The 20,172-nt window shown below is 47.1% G+C and overlaps 1 protein-coding gene across 1 annotated transcript; it reads left to right on the top strand.

Annotated features, from left to right (window-relative positions):
* Nucleotides 1-3,358: 3,358 nt before the first annotated feature.
* Nucleotides 3,359-19,743, top strand: LOC122384058 (location of vulva defective 1-like). The gene is made up of 7 exons (XM_043371037.1): nucleotides 3,359-3,395; nucleotides 3,731-3,856; nucleotides 4,060-4,302; nucleotides 7,675-7,808; nucleotides 18,311-18,394; nucleotides 18,581-18,780; nucleotides 18,949-19,743. The coding sequence occupies exons 1-7, from the start codon at nucleotides 3,359-3,361 to the stop codon at nucleotides 19,061-19,063; spliced, it is 939 nt and encodes a 312-aa protein (XP_043226972.1). The 3' UTR covers nucleotides 19,064-19,743.
* Nucleotides 19,744-20,172: the final 429 nt, after the last annotated feature.

The following is a 20,172-nucleotide window of genomic DNA, read 5'->3' on the forward strand; positions in this document are numbered from 1 at the left end:
AGCCGAGGTGGTTCGTTCGCCCGCCTATAAGTGCGAGGGTTAATTTTGGCTTTTGATGCCGAATGCTGTTTTATGTCGCTTATTTCACCTTATAGAATGCAGTCCGAATTAGATTCGCTTCACTTCACTTCATTAATATTTTGTTGACTACCAGTCAACAAAAGCTCAGAAGTATATGTATTCTTTCATTTCAATCCATTATCTCTGTCAGAGGCATATCAACCTTGACCCGCAACTGACAATGTGTTTTAATTACAAGAAAATGCACTTGTAATTCCAAAATATATTGCCAGTTTTGATACCGTTGGCTTGAGGAAACGTGACTAGCCAAGTTCAGAATGTTTTAAGTAAAACTAAGTATCATAAAGCGAAAAAAATGATGCTGCTAAAATCAAGCCATTTTCATAGCGCTGTGTTGGACATGATTGCGTTTTCATGAATGTGAGGTCTGTTGCCAAACTACTACCATTTTTTCCGATGGTTTCTTTGAGGATGTGTTCTCACATCCTTTTTTTAAACACTGGCATTTTATCAACTCACCTCTGAGCTTCTCTAGCCGAGAAATTTTGAAAAATCCAAAACCATATCAACTCACCACCCCCCAGGGGGTGAGTTGATATGAACTTTGGCGTTTTAAAAAAGGGGCTTAATATATACATTTTTTATTAATTTTTGCTGATTGCCTCCCCAAAGCATGTGCCATGAAACTGGCACAAAAAGAATTCCGTAAATGAATGTGACTTTTAAAGAAATCTAGAAAAACCTCAAAATCCATATCAACTCACCCCGGTTTACGGTACGCGTTCTGCTGAGCGGGCCCCCTTTACCTGCACGATAACCCTGAGCTAGTTTGAATCGGAAAATTTTGATAGAACAATAGCTCGGTAATCACACAGTGTTCAATTTCTACGCGAATTGACCATGACAGAAATAGGTTACCATGACGTATGAATTCGTACCTATCTTTCGAGGCCGAAATGTGGTGTGGTACAGTGGTGATGTGGTGACGTAGATTCTGTCTGCTACCGAGGTCCCGGAATGGTGTTACTTAGCGCGGGGTATGGGTCAGACCGTTGCGCCCAGTGCGCTGAAATTTGCGCAACTTATAGATCAAGGATGGGCAACGTGCCTTTGAGAGTCTCAGCTCGATCGGATCGATAGCGAGCACATGGTGCGTGCTCAAAAAGTGCAAATTCGCGTCATAGACTTTACATGTATAAATCGGCTTGCAAAATCGGGCGAAAATGGCTCAATTTGCCCGACACGGGTCCGTTCCCGTGCAGTATCTCGGTAACCGTGGGCCCGACCGGCACAGGGAACAGAATCGAACGGGTTATCGAATGGTGTGCGGTGCAGGGATGGCACGCGCCACGTGCACCCGTGAGGGCACTTGTGCTGGAAAATTGACGTTTCGGACAGATTTGGGACTTAATGCTATTTTCGGGTGAGTTTGACGGAGTGGGTTCAAACAACGCCTGTGGGCAAAAGAAATGTAGCGCCTCTCATGGAAAAATTGTGAAGAGCTAATTGACCAAAAACAAGGTGGAACAAATCGCTGGAGAAAATGGTATTTGTTAAGGACTTTTCACGGGTTTTTCTGCATAACCTGGTACGTTTGACAGTTGAAAATGGCATAGTTGGAAAGAGCATTAAATTTTGTTCAGAATCCAATCATCGCTTTTGCATGACGAGCAACAGTATTCTTAAAGATAAAAAATGTTTCAAACCTCTACATAGTAATTCATCGATGGCTTTCATTTAATAACCTGCGTCAACCTTTGTTATGAACTACACATGACATGTTCTATAGTAGAACGCATGCTTATCAGACACGAGCACCTCGATGCGATGGATATTTTTTCCCAAACCAAAATGCTTAGCCGTCAAAAAGCAATCGACCGAAATGGATGCATAACCCACGGACACAAGACCAACCAAACGCCCACCGATCGAGAATACTCCTTATTCGCGTTGCGGAGCAAGCAGGTCACCCTAGCGAGCCCCATTCAACCGGGGGGCCCGGGCCCTATCCACACGGGGGGCGGGCCCTATCCACACGGGGGGCGCGGGCCCTATCCACACGGGGACCCGGGCCCCGTCCACCAGGGGCCCGGGCCCCTTTCTCCCGGGGGCGCGGGCCCCATCCACCCGGGGGTCCGGGCCCCGTCCACCCGAGGCCCGGGGCCCGGACCCATCTACGGGGGTCCCGGGCCCCATCCACCCAGGGGGCCCGGGCCCGTTGTCCCGGGGGCCCGGGCCCGTTGTCCCGGGGGCCCGGGTCCGTTCCCCCAGGGGCCGGGGCCTGTTCTCCCGGGGGCCCGGGCCCCATCCAACCGGGGGTCCGGGGCCCGGGGTCTGTTCTCCCGGGGGCCCGGACCCATCCACGGGGGGCCCGGGCCCCATCCACCCAGGGGGCCCGGGCCCGTTCTCCCGGGGGGCCCGGGCCCCGTCCTCCTGGGGCCCCAGGCCGGCCCCTCACCCGTGGTGTCCCAGTAGGCATTTCTCGAAGCGGGCTCGTCCGATTAGATTAGGACCTCTCTCCTCCCTCCCTCTCTCTCTCTCTCTCTCTCTCTCTCTCTCTCTCTCTCTCTCTCTCTCTCTCTCTCTCTCTCGAGCGGGCCCCTGACAGAAATTTCGGGGGGTCAGCTGACCCTCTGACCCCCCCCCCTGGCTGCGCCACTGAATCATGGTATTGTTAGGTATAATGTTACCGACTAAGGTTCTTGCCACTTCTTTCTTTTGGTTTGACTCTGGCCTCTGGAACGAATCCTGAAAGGCTTCTTCGTGAGAAAAAAAAAAACATCGCCATAGGTATTGCCTTGTTTTACATTACAGTTGATAACTATACCTATCCGTTAGTGACCAATTAAAAGATCTTCATCAATTTTGGGTGCAGCTAGTGTTTGGAAATGGTGCAAAATGGACTGATCTTTTTATATTCTGTATCCATGTACTTTTATTTTTATGCCTTCTAACGAATACTTGGAGTAAATGAAGTTACGAAGCATGCGTCAACTATAAAGTAGGTACTTAATCGTGCCTATCATTTCATTCACATATTACAGCCACGCCGAATAAATATTGAAATTACTTTATAACAATTACACCAATGCGATACCATCAATGCTCGCCGTGGCCGATACCACATTTACCGTCCGCAGGCGACTGCATGACTGAATGTCTGGTCAGGGACAACTGCCTGAGCTTCAGTTTCGGTGACGGCAGCTGCACGCTGTACAACAGGAGGGGGAATGTCAACAGCAGCAGGCTGATGAACGGCACGGCGCCGTGGGTTCGCTACAGGAGAGAAATGGGTGAGCTCTGGGTCCGTGAGTTCTAGGTCCGCTACAGGAGAGACATGGGTGAGCTCTGGTTCCACAGCAGGGGAGACATGGGTGAGCTCTGGGTTCGCTATAGGAGAGACATGGGTGGGCTCTGGATCTGCCTGAGGGAGACATGGGTGAGCTCTGGGTCCGTGAGCTCTGGCTCCACTCTAGGAGAGACATGGGTGAGCTCTGGGTCCGCCTGAGGGGAGACATGGGTAAGCTCCATGGGTTCTGAGGGAGACATGGGTAAGCTCCATGGGTCCAAAAGACGAGACATGACTTTCCAACTGAGAAGTGTCCAAGTCAGTTTAGATCAGTGGTGATTAGCTGTTGCGCTCGCAATGATGTGTCTCTGACGTTTGTTTTGACTCCGCGTATAATCTCATCTGGCCGGTGCTGGTCAGCCTACCTGGGCGACTGGTGCAGCTCTGACCACGACTGTTACCTCCTGACCTCGGGAGAGGTCACCTGCTGGAAGAACACGTGCTCCTGTCCCCCGGGAGAGTTCGCGCAGAACACCACCATTTGTGGTGAGTGCACGGCTACAATACAAATAGATAATCGCTAGAAAGATGATCAGGTGACTCAAAAGATGACTTGTCACTTGAGTATGAGTTCCTTCAAGAAAACAACCCATTTCCAGTTTTGGATTTGTTTTTGTGGCAGAACGTTGATAATTATCAATACATCTCCATTGTCGGACACTGAGTCGCATATTGTCACCGCCGTTCAGGCTCCGGCCGGCCGGTGACCGGCCCCGGACAGTTCACCTCGACTGAACCCACGGAGACCAGCAGCAGTCGCGGAGACCACCAGTCACCACCAGCAGTCACCACGGAGACCACCAGCAGTCAGTCCACCACTGGGCCCACGGACTCCAGCACGGGTCCACCTACTGAGACCAGCAGCCAGGCGAACACCACCGTTCAAAGCACCACAGTGACCGTTGCCACCACAGAAACCACCACAAGTGTCGGTGAGTTTAAATAGCGCATAGATAGACTCTAAACACGTGCTGATCGGTTAAAGGAAGACTTGAGAACCCATAGTAGGTGCAAGGAATATATAGTCTACGACAATATATGTCGTAGGCTATATGTCGTAATATATGTCGTAGACTATATGTCGTAGGTACCTAATATATGTCGCAGACTATAATTATATTCCGTGGTAGGTGAATACGTAGGTTTATGCAGTCCTCCCTTTTCCTCTCTTCTCTTGCAAGGCTGCTATAGTTATTAGTTTTCACGACGGCCATCTGGTACACATTTGGTGCCATCTGGTGCGGATTAGGTGCAGATTTGGTCAAATTAGGTTCAGTGAGTCTCTTAACCCTCGCCCGCACATGCCATTTTGCCATCCTAGAACGCACATGGGGGGGGGGTGGTTGCCACCCCCCCCCCGCGCCATTTCGTTCCTGTTGGAGATAGAGCTTAGCGGTAGAGACCAAAAAGATTCTTTGGGAAGAGACGAATCCAATGATACCCAGTTTTACCTTCTCAGGTCAGTCATTGACCTTCCAGGTCAGGTCAAACTAAAAAATGTTGCTGTTTTGGGTCACCGTTGGATATCAAGTGCGCTGCTTATCAAATACCGATGACGATGCTGTTTTCTGGTGCCAGGCCAGCTAGAACCTCTTTGTCACACTACCCGACCAGAATTTTGCGGCTGAGGTCATTTCAGGTCAAGTTAGGTCAAGGTCAATTATATGTGTTTGTATGTCTGTGTGTGTCTGTGTGTATACTGATGTGTGCACCGATTGTTTTTGGGTCCATATTACATGAAATCATGCTCTGAGAAGCTTTTACCAAAAATGCAGTCAAAAAATTCAAAAAAAGTAAATTCAGCTTGCCTAAAACGTAATTATCTTAGATGACCTAGGTTGACCTTGACCCTGACCTTGACCCCTGTACATCGTCGAACAACATGTTCCATGATAGGTGGGAGGTAATACTGGCAAAAAAGGCCGAAATCAGGGTGTCAAAAGCTCGCAAGACCCATGGCAAACGCAAGATGTTGAGAATTGGCCATTTGGGTCATGACATGACCTGAAAAACAAGGTCATATCTCCGAAACCAAAAATCACAGAAACTTGAAATTTTCAGTGGACATCAAGAAAGGATAGAGGAGCAGCTATACGAAAAATCAGCGTTCTAGCGCTAAAAATGTTGAGTGCAGAGCAGAAAGACTACCTGGGGGGGGGGTGGCAACCACCCCCCCCATGTGCGGGCGAGGGTTAATAGGTATCAGCTAGGGTTGCACTAATTGCTTATATGCCAGCTTTGTCACATTATCAGAGAACATCATCGATTAAAACACTGAAATAAATTCATAAAATAAAGATATTTGCTGTAAAAGAGATTAGGTGCAGATTTGGTCAAATTAGGTGCACTCGCCGGATAGCCCGTCGTGAAAACGGCTATTAGGTATGTACTATAAGCGATGATTTCTGAAACGCACTAGCCTCTTCATGTAAACAAACATTTGAGTTCAGTCTTGTGAAAGTCGGCCGCCGCAGGGCCGGCGCATGTTTAAAGATGGCTACCCAAGACTGCTTATAGCGTGCTCCATTTCACCTGGGCGTAAATTTCGTGCAGAAAATCGAACTCCGGTCAGGATGGCAATGCATGGTGCCCTTGGCGTCGCAGTAAAGACAAATCAGAGATTGAGCCATGTTTGATGAGCCTTTTCATGCGTGTGGAGTACAGTAATGGTTTATGATTTATTGTTCTTGCCTTTCAATGAGAAAGGAAAGCATGTTTAGTATTATCCATTAGTATTATCCATTAGGCTTACGATCGGTTCCGATAGGACGGCCAATGACCGTTATAATGATGAAGAAACTACGAAAAAAGAAGTGTAACATGTTACCCCATATCGTGTATCAAGTTGCCCCACAATTTTTCAACTTACCCCAAAAATCTTGCTTTGGTTTTCTGAATTTCTCATGAAAGTGAATAGTCGTAAAGAAGTGAAAGTTTGCATGTGCTTTCCAATTTGATTCAGCTATCATGTGACCAAATTTGGTGCAATTTCATTGAATAGCTTGGCCACTAAGTGCAGAAGACCAAAAAGTGTAACGCATAGCCCCACTCTCCCCTACTTTGTACGCATATGATAGCTGTTTCCTCGACGAGTTTCCTCGAATGGCTTATTTGTGTTTTAATTGAAGATAGTACCTATACCTACTTTGAAAAATCAGGCATTATAGGTATAATAGCACAGCGCTATCTGATATCTACACTACAGTATACAATCACCAGGGTATATTGAATTGAATATAAACGTAGTACAATCACTACGTTTCCATGACACGTCTAAATCGATTTAGCGAAAATTCACGTGCGTTTTTCTCGGAAACTATTTACCTTATGCAAAAAATGAGCGTATATGTGGTTTTAGCTAGCACCTAATCTTATATTTACATTTTTAAATTATGCCTAGATCCTATGATGGAGCAAATCCATTTTTTTCCAAATCGGCTTAGCTTGTGCCATGGAAACGTAGCCATTAACTAGTACAGCGCTAGTTAATATCTACCAAGAAACACAATGCACCTTATTTGGCCAAATATACACCAAAACTGCACCAAATGTGAGCCAACTGTGTGCCAGATAGCTGTCGTGAAATCGGCTCATATTTACTGATTACGGAGCGAGCGAAGCGAGCGTAGTCCTTCCTTAGATTAACGGAAATTTCTGAGTATGAGCGGCCGGCCGGCCGGCCGTGGTCACGCTTTTACGAGGCTTATATCTCAGCAACCACTTGACCGATTTACACGCAACAATTTTTGTAGGGTAGCTTCATTCCTTCTACCAAGTATTGGACTATTCCCGATGCATGTGGGTGACCCCTTATGCACGTGCCACGTGCAAAACGAAGAGGTGTCCGTTTTGTAATTGTTGCAATATCTCGGTAACTACTTGGCCGATTGCGCTGAAAGTTGGCATGTAGGTAGGCACCCACTAGGCACTGCATATCCATGTGCCAGAGTTGGGGCGCTGCTGCACGTGCGCACGTGCAGGGGTCGTTTCCAGATCTCGAGAACGGCTCCACCGATTGCGCTCAAATTTGGTACACAGTTAGGGACCGGTTAGTAGGGTGCCGTGTGCAAGTCAGTTGGGACCCATTTTGCACGTGCGCACGTGCAGGGTGCCGCTTCCAGATCTCGAGAACGGCTGGGCCGATTGTGCCCAAATTTGGCACATCGCTAGAGACCGGTTAGTAGGGTGCCGTGCACAAGTCAGTTGGAGGTACCCCCTCGCAATTTCGCACGTGCAAGGCCCACCCTCTCGCTCGCTCCGTTAGTCGCCCCAAAGGTACTAACGGATTGGTACTAACATTACAGCAACAAACACCATCTTCAATTTAATGCATCAGTCAGACGCTTTGAGCGCAGACGGCAGGCGCTACCTCGACTGTACGAAGAAAAATCGTCACAACAATGTCCTAGTGGGGATTGCAGACTTTCATCACGCTTCGGTGAGTCGTCCCATGCATGATGCATGTCGCATGACACCAAAATTGTTACCACCAGTACAGGACCGGAGAAACCGTGGAAGACCGGGGGGACCCCCCCCGGCCCCATGAATTCCATTTCCTGAGGGGGACCTGGGGGACCTAATGTACGGGAGAGCGGGGTTATCACGGACGGTGGGTAATGCCGGCCACACAACATTAGCGAGTACTTTGACTACCGCTCATCAGCTGATGATGTTTGTTTACACTTCAGTAAGCGCAAAAAAACACGAGGAAAGATATTCGCTTTACTAGCTCCATTATTTTGGTCTTAACCCGCGCGGGGCTGGGGGGGGGGGGTAAATTTTACCCCCCCTCGCGAATTTTTGCGATATCTCAAAAACAGCGGCGCGCAGCGCCGCCAAACTTTCAGTACCTTTTCTTACATCAATTTGACACGTTCCCTGAAAATTTGAGCGAAATCCGTCGGAAAATTTTTGAGAAATTGACGTTTTAGTGACGTCATGTTCGCCATTTTCGCCTCAAAAACGGCAAAAGTTCAAACGCCGCTAACATCTTCATTTTTAAAGGAATCAAGACGTAACAAAAAAGGTTATACGTAATTTTACTTTGTCTATCAAATGGCTGTCTCGGTTTTTTGAAAATTTTGGATTTTGGCCTAAATTTTTTCAAAAAACTGACTTTTTTGGGAAAATCATTATAAAATCCAAAATTTTGAGTCTATCGAAAAAACCAGAATATATGTCAGAGAGGTGGTTTATGTGCACCTACATACCAAATTTTAGAAGAATCGGTTCAAAAATGTGGGAGTTATTCAAAATTTTATGACGTCACGACTCACAAAATTTTTGAAAAATGACTTTTTTGGAAGTTCTAGACCTCGTACGGAAACAAAAATAGCACCATTCGATTCGTCGTGAAAAACTGCATCAGATAGACACCTTTTTAGGCCTTAACAACCAACTTCAAAATTTGACCTCACTTGACCTGACCTTGACCTGACCTCGACCTGAAATTCATCCAGAGGTGGTCCATATCACTTATTGAGTGTGCCTATTGAATTCTATGAGTAAAATGACCCATAAAACATGTGTCGCACATGCCCTTTTCTACATTTTGTTTTTTGGTGACCTGACCTGACCTGACCTGACCTTGACCTTGACCTCTGAATGATATTGTATGCAATGAATATTGTCTTCGTAGCCTAAGAACACGTTTTGGGCGATCAGTCTCAGTCCATGACTCCATTCTTCGGCAACTACGGTGCAAGGCCGATACTGTAGAAACTTGCAATTTGTACCCTTGACCTGACCTTGACCTTGACCTCAAACTTTAAATTAAGTACATGTTTTTAGTAGTTCGTGATGAGAGCTTTCGATTGGCGTTTGAATTTTCCAAATCGGACCATTAGTTCGGGAGATAACAGGGGGGGGTAAAATTTACCCCCCCCCCCCAGCCCCGCGCGTTCGGCTGGAGACCCCAGCCCCGCGCGGGTTAACACCGATAAATGCGTTTAGGTACTACTCTAATTCATAAGTTGTTTGCATCTACGCTGAATATGGTTACGCGAGAAGTCACGAAGTGCTGCTTCATTACGGAGCGAGCGGAGCGAGCGGAGTCTTTCCTTAGCCGCGCCCTGGGGGGGGGCCATTTTGGCCCCCCCTGTGGTTTTTCTTAAATAGCGAGAAAACGGCGGCGCGCAGCGCCGCCAAATTTTGGGTACCTTACCGGGCATCAATTTGACACCTTCACACAAAATTTCAAGTCACAGGTCACCTCAGGTCAGGAGTTATTGAGGTCAAACTGAGGTCATGTTCGAGCAAAAATGAGCAAAAAACATGACATCTTGAAACGCTCACCAATTCTACAGTTAACAAGCAATTTTAAAGTTCTTTATGTGGTTGTGTAGAGAAAAAACGGCGCTACAAAACTGCTATCTCGGATTTTCGAAATTTTGGGATTTTGACCCCCAAAAATCAAAAAAAATTGATTTTTTTAGAAAAACTAAAAAAATTTCCAAAAATTTTTCGAATTTCGAAAAAACCGGAATATATATGATAGTCCCTGCGCTCTTCGATATACATACCAAATTTTAGATCGATACCTCTTTTTTTGGCCAAGTTATAGCAAAAAAAAACTGTTAAAAATTGATGACGTCAAATTTTTGAACTCAATTTTTAGCAATTCTAGACCTCGTAGCGCAAAACAGAGACCACCATTGAACTCCCCGTGACGAGCTGCATCGAATCGATACCCATTTTATGCAAAAATATCAACTTTGAAATTTGACCTAATTTGACCTGACCTTGACCTGACCTTGACCTGACCTTGACCAAAACGTGACCTAAGCTGGCCTTGAAGTCTGTCTGACCCACATAATCGCATTTGTCATGTAAAATGGACCATAAAACATGTATCACACGACACTTTCATATTGTGACCCCCCAGTGACCTGACCTCTGTGACCTGACCTGGTATCAGTGACCTCAAATAGCAAAATATGTGTTTGAAGAACATTTCTCCATCGATGATTTTCATTGAAATGCATTTTACTCGATTTTACAACGCATTTCTTGAAATGCCTGTAAACGGTGAAAATTCGACCTTTGACCTGACCTGTGACGTCATCGGTTTGACCGAGGTCAATGAAATTGGGTCACAAGGTAGTTCCCCGCTGGGGCTATCCAACACCGTTTACCGCTTGTCGCTATGTTGCGTGGTTCTCGAGATCTGAGGGGGGGCCAAAATGCCCCCCCCCCCCATCAGACCGCGTTGCTCGGCAGACCCCATCTGGGCGCGGGTTAACGGAAATTTCTGAGCATGAGCGGCCGGCCGGCCCCGGCCGTGGTCACGCTTTTGCGAGGCTTATATCTCAGCAACCACTTGACCGATTTACACGCGACAATTTTTGTAGGGTAGCTTCATTCCTTCTACCAAGTATTGGACTATTCCCGATGCATGTGGGTGACCCCTTATGCACGTGCCACGTGCAAAACGAAGAGGTGTCCGTTTTGTAATTGTTGCAATATCTCGGTAACTACTTTGCCGATTGCGCTGAAAGTTGGCATGTAGGTAGGCACCCACTAGGCACTGCATATCCATGTGCCAGAGTTGGGGCGCTGCTGCACGTGCGCACGTGCAGGGGTCGTTTCCAGATCTCGAGAACGGCTGCACCGATTGCGCTCAAATTTGGTACACAGTTAGGGACCGGTTAGTAGGGTGCCGTGCAAAAGTCAGTTGGGACCCATTTTGCACGTGCGCACGTGCAGGGTACCGCTTCCCGATCTCGAGAACGGCTGGGCCGATTGTGCTCAAATTTGGCACATCGCTAGAGACCGGTTAGTAGGGTGCCGTGCACAAGTCAGCTGGAGGTACCCCCTCGAAATTTCGCACGTGCAAGGGTCACCCTCTCGCTCGCTCCGTTAGTCGCCCCAAAAGGCGTTATACCTACTGGTTGTATTGGTCTTGTCGAGATGCATCGAATGACATGCAACATGACCTATTTGGGTGATAACGTGGCCTCGACCTGAGGTCAAAGTTTGACCTTGACCTTTCCAGGTAAAAAATATATTTTTCGAAGCGATCGAAGGAGAGAAACACGATAGTGCCATTGCTAATTCTTCATCTTCGCTGGTTCAAAAGTTATTCGTGAAAAAATATCCAAAAACAGCTATTTTCACAATGTTTGACCTATGGAAGTTTAACCGTTGACCGGACGTCAACTTTGATGATGACCTTCTCAAAAGAAGAGTTCAAAAGCTATCGATTGCTTTTCCATTCATTTTTTAGCTATCATAGTTCCTGAGATAACGGCATGTTTTCTGAAAAATGTAATGACACTTGGCAAATTTTGACCTTTGATGACCTCTGGTGACCCCAATATTGCTCTAAGATGAAAAATGACTGAATACTTTCAAGCGTACGCATTGAAAACTATCGACTGCTTTTTACCGCGTCTTTCTAGCCCTCTTTATAGTTTTTTGAGTTAGAGGTGGGCGGTGACATATGCCCCCCCCCCCCCCCCACTATGACGAAGTTGACTGAGACCGCCACTGGGACGCGGGGACGTCTCGTAAGTCATAACTATGTCAAGAAAACAGACATGGCCCTGTGGTGTTCAGAGGCGATGACAAACGCACCGAAGCCATTGGAGAGAGCAGCAGTTCCGTTCGTAGGACCACCGAACTGTTTGCTGCTGAATACAAGTGCCGATTCAGAATTTTCACTGTAATTTCTGGGTTGGTCACTGCAATTGTACCCCGTCTGCGATTATAACTACCTGTTATAAGACTGCCACCGCGATTATAAGACAAGATCTTGTCTTTACCTGGTGTATTATGTGTGTGTGTTTTAAGTGCTTTCTAAGACAGGCTGACGAAGAAAGACGAACGTCTTTCGACAGCTCCCATAACTAATAAACGAAGCTGGTGTTTTGAATATTTCTATGCTTGAATGTCTCTGTCCCAGCTAAACAATAACATTTATAACTAATAGCTATACTTTCCTTCCACATGCCTGCTTTGTGCAGTAACGCATGAATAATGAAGGTAATATGATTTTGGGCCTTTTGAGACACTTGGAGGCCCTTTTCCTGAAGGGCCCCTCAAGGCCTAGTCTCCCCTCCCCCTCTGAAATAATTCATCCAGCCCTACACCAGTAAAACGCCTTTTCGGGCGACAAACGGAGCGAGCGAGAGGGTGGGCCTTGCAAGTGCGAACCATAGGCGTAGGAACGTTTTCGAAAGTGGGGGGGGGGGGGCCAGGGTCCCAGAGGTCCAAAACCTAACCTTCCCCCAAAATCCAATTTCTCCTCGGATTTCGGCCACTTTGTTTTCGCAAACATGTTCAGAGGTAAAAAAAAAATCGAGGCAAAAACAAAACCAAAATTGGTTAAAATTTCAGGGAGACTCCCGTCCATAAACTCAAACTGATGGGCGCGTTCCCCTGTCCTCTGCAGCCGTTGGCACCCATGCAAATTCCAGAGGCATCCAGCAACTTTTTCATTACGAGCAAGCGTGAAACGTGCAAAGCGAGTCTTTTCAATATACCTATAAAATCAGCATGCACTGTAAACCAAATCTACAAGTTGGCTCCTTGTTACAAGTTTGGTTCCAATTCGCATAGGCGTCACCTTGTCGATTCACCAGCCCCAGGCTTGTTGGCTAACAAACTAACAGTTTGTCTACAAGTTTGGTTCCAATTCGCATAGGCGTCACCTTGTCGATTCACCAGCCCCAGGCTTGTTGGCCAACAAACTAACAGTTTGTCTACAAGTTTGGTTCCAATTCGCATAGGCGTCACCTTGTCGATTCACCAACCCCAGGCGTGTTGGCCAACAAACTAACAGTTTGTCTACAAGTTTGGTTCCAATTCGCATAGGCGTCACCTTGTTGAGTACTAGTCTGGGCCTTGTGAACCTACCAACTTCTGGATAGGCATAGCCGTTTCCTTGTCGGTTCAACAACCCCTGGTTTGTTGATGAACTAGCCTTTGACTGGGCATTGCTAGTTTACAAATTGTCAACAAGTAAGTGTACTAACGCTCAGTTCGAACTTGTTCTTCCTTACAATCGCTTTGTTTGCGTTGATAACCTTAAGAACTTACGATTCGCGTTCGTTTTCAATTGCCACGATACCGATTCAGGAAATATTTTCTATACGGACAGGTCATTTTTTGGCTGGAAGTGGTGCACAAAATCATGACTGGCATCAGTTATTGCCCAAAGGCTTGCGCTGACAAGAAACGAAATACTGATGGGTTATATAATCGATGAATGCATACACCACATCCATTCGGAAGTTTCTGGAATCATTAGTATTTATTACGGTCACGTACCTACATCACGTAGTATGTAATTAATACTATTGACTGGAGACAATTCCAAGTGCATATTTTCGAATGGATGTGGTAAATGCATGAGGTATAAGGTATACCTATCGTGCACCGTCAGCATATAAGTCTTTGAAGCAAGAACTGCTGCGTATGTGGAAGAACATGGTTTTGTGCATCGCATCAAGCCAGAAGTATAACATGCCCGTATGACGAATATTTCCACATTGACCATAACAATCATGGCAGTTGCACGATCACGCAGATAATTCGAATAAAGCATGATCGCCAACCAGATTAGCTTTTACAGCCCATATATGTCCATCAGTTAAGTTAAAAATACAAAGAGTTGAATTAAAGGCAAATAAATGTATTTATATATAAAAAACACCGACCGCAAAACATCTGCTCACATGTGCATGCAAAGGTCTGGCCCACTTACATTGCGCGCGCAGGGGAAGGGAGGCGTCTCGACCGCGGGTATAGGCACGATTAGTGCGTCCCGCAGGCCAGAGCGGGCCTGACTCACAGCACGAACACCACAGTTCACAGATTTCACTTTTTACTGCACAAATGCTGGAACAGCCCTCGTCGCTGATCCATGCTGCACGGCGGCCGCGCGACAACTGCTGGTTTGAACGGTTTGAAACCGCCGCGCCGGGGCCGGACGGCGACCGCTGATTGGTCCGCCAAGTCTGACGTCACGGGCGCAGCTGACCATGTGTATGCTGACCAGCTGACCAGTACAAGTTAGGCGCCGGTTAAATAACCATGCGGCAACAAGTTTCCAAAACTGGTTAAGAAACAAACGTTGAAACAAATGTAGAGTTGGTCTGGATACTGAGAAGTTGGTGTGCATAGTAACTATTGACTCGTAGTTGTCATCTGGCAAGCAATGCACCAGACAACGGCTTGTTTGAAAAGTATCAGTTGGTAAACATACCAAGAGATGATTGGTTATATTACACAAGACTTGTCAATTTGGTTTACAGTGTGGACGGCCCAGCTAGGCTCAGCCAGGCCTATAACGTTTTTAAGGGGTTTTATCTCAGCGACCACTGCAACTGGGCAGATTGACTAAGTCAGAGGCCAGTGTGGGACTTTTAGAGGCCGGTCTGGGCCCTCAGAGGCCAGTTTAACCCTCGACGGCTCGGACCTATAGGTTTTCTACATACGCGCCGGCCGAGGGGGCGGGAGGCGGGTACGCTCCAGGTGGAGCTAGCGCGTCGCGGAAAATAACGAGCGTGTGCGCTGTTACAAGACGCAGAGATCGATACCCGATTTTAAGTTCCTGGGTCAACCGGTGATCTCTGAGGTCAGGTCAAGTGCCTCAAGGCACGTTTCCGTTTTTTGGTGAATAACTTCGCAAAAAACGGCCGCAGAGCCGCGATTTTGCCGGCATCGTGTTCACCTCTCTCAGGCGCGTCGAATGATATACTTTTCGTTTGTTTGGGTGAGGTAAATTTAGGGAGTTGACCTCCCTCAAGTTAACCTCACCGTTAGTCACGGTCAGGTCAGCGCCCCCAGGTCACGAAATTGGTCGAAGGAGGTCATGTCGCATATCATTCGATTCGGCTGTCTTCCTGAGTCCATTGGTGGCGTTCCCGACTCGCTAGCTCAATTTGATCGGTAGTTATTGACGAAAAACTAATATGGCCCTTATAACTTCATAAATGACGTCGCGCAAGGTCAACATTGCAAAAGTGACGCATCGAACCTTGCAAGGAGTGCATGAAATCACGCTTCGGTGTGCTTGAGATCGTTGGAGATCGTTCCCGGGGAAGGACATGGCCCTGATCCCCCCTCTGCGACCGCCACTGCACTGAAAGTGGAAGGGGGAGGGGCAGATTGCTGGCCCCCAGCCTGTTTAAACCGAGCCGGGGGCACGGTCACCCTGGCCCCCAGCTAGTACGCCTTTGACGAACTATGCCGACCCCAAGCAGATCCGGTCAAGCGTTGGTCGTTTGTATACGCATTCTCCTGCACCGTGCTTGTCTTATACCTTTTCAGTGCTCGCTGTCCCGCGCCTCGTATTCAACTTATATACCAGTTGAATACCAAGGCCTATATACGGCCTTGGTATTCAACAAAATGCTGTCACCAGGACTCACAGTCTTGTCTCTGATATGGTTTCCTTCATTGAGTGAGGGAAATTGCGGTCAATAACGCTGTAGAAACACAAGGGAATCTTCAAAGGGCAAGCTGAATAGTTGTCAAGTTACCGGGTGGTAGGTACAGACAGACACTTAAGTCAGCAAAAAGTGGGGGGGGGCAGTTAACATTGCTGGCCCCCCCCACCTCCGAAAGTGGGGGGGGCCATGGCCCCCCCCGGCCCCCCCCTGTTCCTACGCCTATGGTGCGAACTATTGTGAGGGTGTATGTACGTACCTCCAACTGACTTGTGCAAGACAATAGACATCCTACTAGCCGGTCCCTAACTGTGTACCAAATTTGACCGCAATCGGTTCAGCCATTCTCGAGATCTGGAATCGACCCCTGCACGTGCGCACGTGCAGCAACATCCCAACTGTGGCGCATGAAAATGCATTGCCTAGTGCAGGGGTCGGCAACTGATGAGACATGCCCCTTTCGGGGTAATGGATCCCTTTCAGCGGGGGTAAGTGCACGGCACATTAGTAATTGGTCTCTAGCGATGTGCCAAATTTGAGCACAATTGGCCCAGCCGCTCTCGAGATCTGGAAGCGGCACCCTGCACGTGCGCACGTGCAAAATGGGTCCCAACTGACTTGTGCACGGCACCCACCAACTGGTCCCTAACCGTGTACCAAATTTGAGCGCAATCGGTCCATGCCGCTCGAGATCTGGAATCGACCCCTGCACGTGCGCACGTGCAGCAGCACCCCAACTCTGGCACATGGATGTGCATTGCCTAGTGGGTGCCTACCTACATGCCAACTTTCAGCGTAATCGGCCGAGTAGTTCCCGAGATATTGCAACTGTTACAAAACTGGCGTCTGGCACCTCTTCGTTTTGCACGTGGCATGTGCATAAGGGGTCACCGGTCACTCACATGCATCGGGAATAGTTCAATACTTGCTAGAATTTAAGGAATGAAGGTACCCTACAAAAATGTCCGCAAGTAAATCGGTCAAGTGCACTGAAAACTTTTTTACCATCTCCTGGAGGGTAAACCCGCCATAGCATGGTAGCTTGACACACAGACGTTTTTTACCACCCTCGAGATGGTAAATTTTACTCTTTCATGGAGAGTAAACTCGTCAGGGAGGGGTAACGTGACACACAGACGTTTTTTACCATCTTCTGTATGATAAACTCTTTTGATTTACTCTCGTCTAGAGGGTAACATTTTCGAAGTTACACGCTTTGGAAGAGTAACTCTTTGACGTGACCCTCCTCTTAAGAGTAGCATGCCATCTAATTTGTGATTTACCCTCTTACAGAGAGTATATCCTTCTGGCTTACCCTTAGTCACATGGTAATGTTTACTCTTTCCTTTAGTGTAAACCCCCCAGAGGATGGTAACGGACCCACAGACGCTTTCTTCAGAAGCTTCGCGAAGCTTCTGTTAACCGGAGTTCATCAACTAAAAAACATGCTTCAAGAGCAACAATATATATTTGGCATTTCGTACAAACAACGAGGGGTTCACCAGCCATGAGCATTGAGACTCTCCACTTACTCATACGCGCTCAGCGATGCACACGCGGTAAATAAATATCACGATAATCATACAACTTGAAAGCAACTTGAATACGAATACTCAAAATGAATACTCGAATATGAATAATAATTCAGCTCCCTCCAATTGGATAAGTCCCCACAACATTTGAAGTGAACGCCAGCGTTCCTGGGTGGTCGCCCGTCTACGTGGGATAATAAAACTGCATCACTACAGTGCATGGCTTTTTGTAAGTCACCAACAAAATGCATCACAACAAAATTTATGTACCTTCTTACAACACTCTGCCACGTGGCCGTGCACGGGGTTCTGTTAGCCAGATCAAATTAGCACCCCTCAACAGCACGCAATGCTCTATCACATCGGTACTTACAATAAAATGTCCACAGAGGCTCTATAGGCGATGAACAGCACACAAGTATCACCAACGGCCACGCCGCGCGGCACCGACACTGCTCACATCCTCTCTCGGAGACCAACGGCCGAAAACTGACAGATGCGCGCGGCCTTCAACCTTCAAACGGCCGATCTCGTTTTTGATTGGCTGATTGATATTCATTCAAATATTATCTTCACGAGGGTAAACAAGATCCACGCATGAAACGACCACCTGCACACGAGTCACGATACCCAGGAGGAAAGAGTTTTCGTCATGTTCAGGATTGCGAGAGTAATATTGATATTTACATGGTAATAACACTCTTTGCTGGCGAATAACTTCAATTTAACCACGCACCGTTACCATGTACATAATGGTAGCAGCGAGGTACCCTTTCAATATACTCTTATCTTGCGGGTTTGGTAAAAATGAATCCTCCAGGAGGTGGTAAAAAAGTTTTGAGTGTGTTGCTGAGATATGAGCCATGGCAAAAGCGTCCACACGGTCGCGCGGGGCCGGCCGGCCGCTCACACATGCATGGAAATTCGACCCGTTTGATCATGGCTTAGAGAAATACAAATATCTGGTTTGATATGATATGATGGAAGCTCGCTGCCTGAAACCCCGTCTATTGCAGAATCTGGATGCGGTATTCTGCTCCGAATACGCCCACCTGCCCGACCTGGTTCTCGGCAAAGCAACCCAAGTGGCAATGGATCAAGTGAGTTCTGCGTACTTTAAATGAAGCCGATGGTCGAGACGCCAAAGGCTTCAGTTCATGTCCTTGTATCGTGCTCTTATTTGAGCATCCCTACAGTTTCAATTTCAATTTGCCTATTACCGGGAATCAGTAACGCTTCAAATGTGTATTGAAGCCACGTGCATCGTGACGGCGTTGTACCCTCAGCTTCCGTTACGCTGTGAACAAGGCTCTGTCCTTGTCGGCCTCGGAGACAAGGACAAGTATTTCCGGAATCCAGAGGTGATGCTGTGTGCTCCCGTGTTGCCACCATATCGCGTAGACGAGGAGGACTGCGTCGACCTCACCGTCTCCGATCCCAAACAGCACTGGGTAGTGGCCAAAGAGGACCTGACCGACTTTTCAAAGTGAGTGATGATTTCGATAATGTTTTGGAACAGTTTTCACTATCTGTAAGAATCTTGGTTTCCACTTTCCAGAGAAACTAACATCAATCCGATGAGAAGTAAGGCCTTCCGAGATGCAGTCTCGGGCTGGAGCTCCGAGTCTGACAATGTGTCCTCTGCTGCTGACAGGTGGCCGTTCAAATGCCCCCAGCTTCCTGCTGCCACCGGTATTGTTCGTCTGGAGTACAACACGGCCTCCAATGACCAGAACTGGTTCGGTGCAACGTGCTGCCGTGTAAAATAAACGATACCGCGCTGAACACGATCAAATGGCTCGCCGAAACTCTAAACACACTCTGAGATACCCTATGTATACTCACGCATCGATTATTTCACATAGCATTTTACTGCACATGCTTGCTAACGCATGCCTTGAAAGCTAGAACTTCAGGCAAATCCCTTCGGTTTGTGTGAAGATCTTTAAGGGTCCGGTCTTGAGTGATTTTTGGGTGCTGATACCAAGTGCCTTTGAGTGTAAATAATGCAAAATGCACATGACATTCATTCATACGACGCCAGCCAAATATGACACCTTACGTAAATGCAGCATTTCACTCGCACTTGGTGAACCTTTCGCCTGTTACGGAAAGGCGTTTCACCTTAATCGCCTTTGCAGTTGGCAATCCCTCGGGGTGCTTACTGCTTAGTACCTGTTGTGTTATACAACGGGTCGATATAAAGCCTGGCTGCTACCCGTGGCCACGTTTCGCGAAACAGCTTGCGATTTATATAATTTATTTCAAAACGCCTAACGGAACGGCTAACATGGTGAACGGCTTACGAGTAAAAGTTGTCATGCTCCTTCGATATGTAAAAACTTAGAGAAAGTAAGAGAAAAATGTTGGAAAAGGCAAGCAATGTATAAAATCAAATGCATAAATCAAAAGCTGACGAGACAAAGTTTAACTTAAAAATTGCCTCTCGCCCGCCCTTCATCGTAGATGCGTTGTTGGAATGACAGAAGATCCATTTACATGTTTATACCTATTATAGGTTAGTTCTAAGCTGTGATTAGAATTAAGACAGCGAGCTCGTTTGGCACTCTTTTAAACAATCATGTCTAATACGTATAATGCTTAAAATCCGACATCCTCGTTTCGAACAAGCTCTTGTCTTTTCTTATGTATGTGTCTTAGAAAATATACAATCCTTCACGTTATTGTGGTATTGTGGTATCGCTTTTCACACACTTCACGTTATGAGTGTTCTTTTCGATTGATGTATGCAGCCAGATTATGCCGAGTGAATCCCGTAGCTAGTTAATTGCGTAATATGTAGGTAAAATGCGTTACGTGTACTTTACATTCTGACATTGTGATAAAGATTGATATCGGTCACCAGTGGGGTATGTGG

This window comes from Amphibalanus amphitrite, unplaced genomic scaffold (genome assembly GCF_019059575.1).
Source record: "Amphibalanus amphitrite isolate SeventyFive unplaced genomic scaffold, NRLGWU_Aamphi_draft 000180F_arrow, whole genome shotgun sequence".
NCBI classification, from domain to species: Eukaryota; Metazoa; Arthropoda; class Thecostraca; order Balanomorpha; family Balanidae; genus Amphibalanus; species Amphibalanus amphitrite.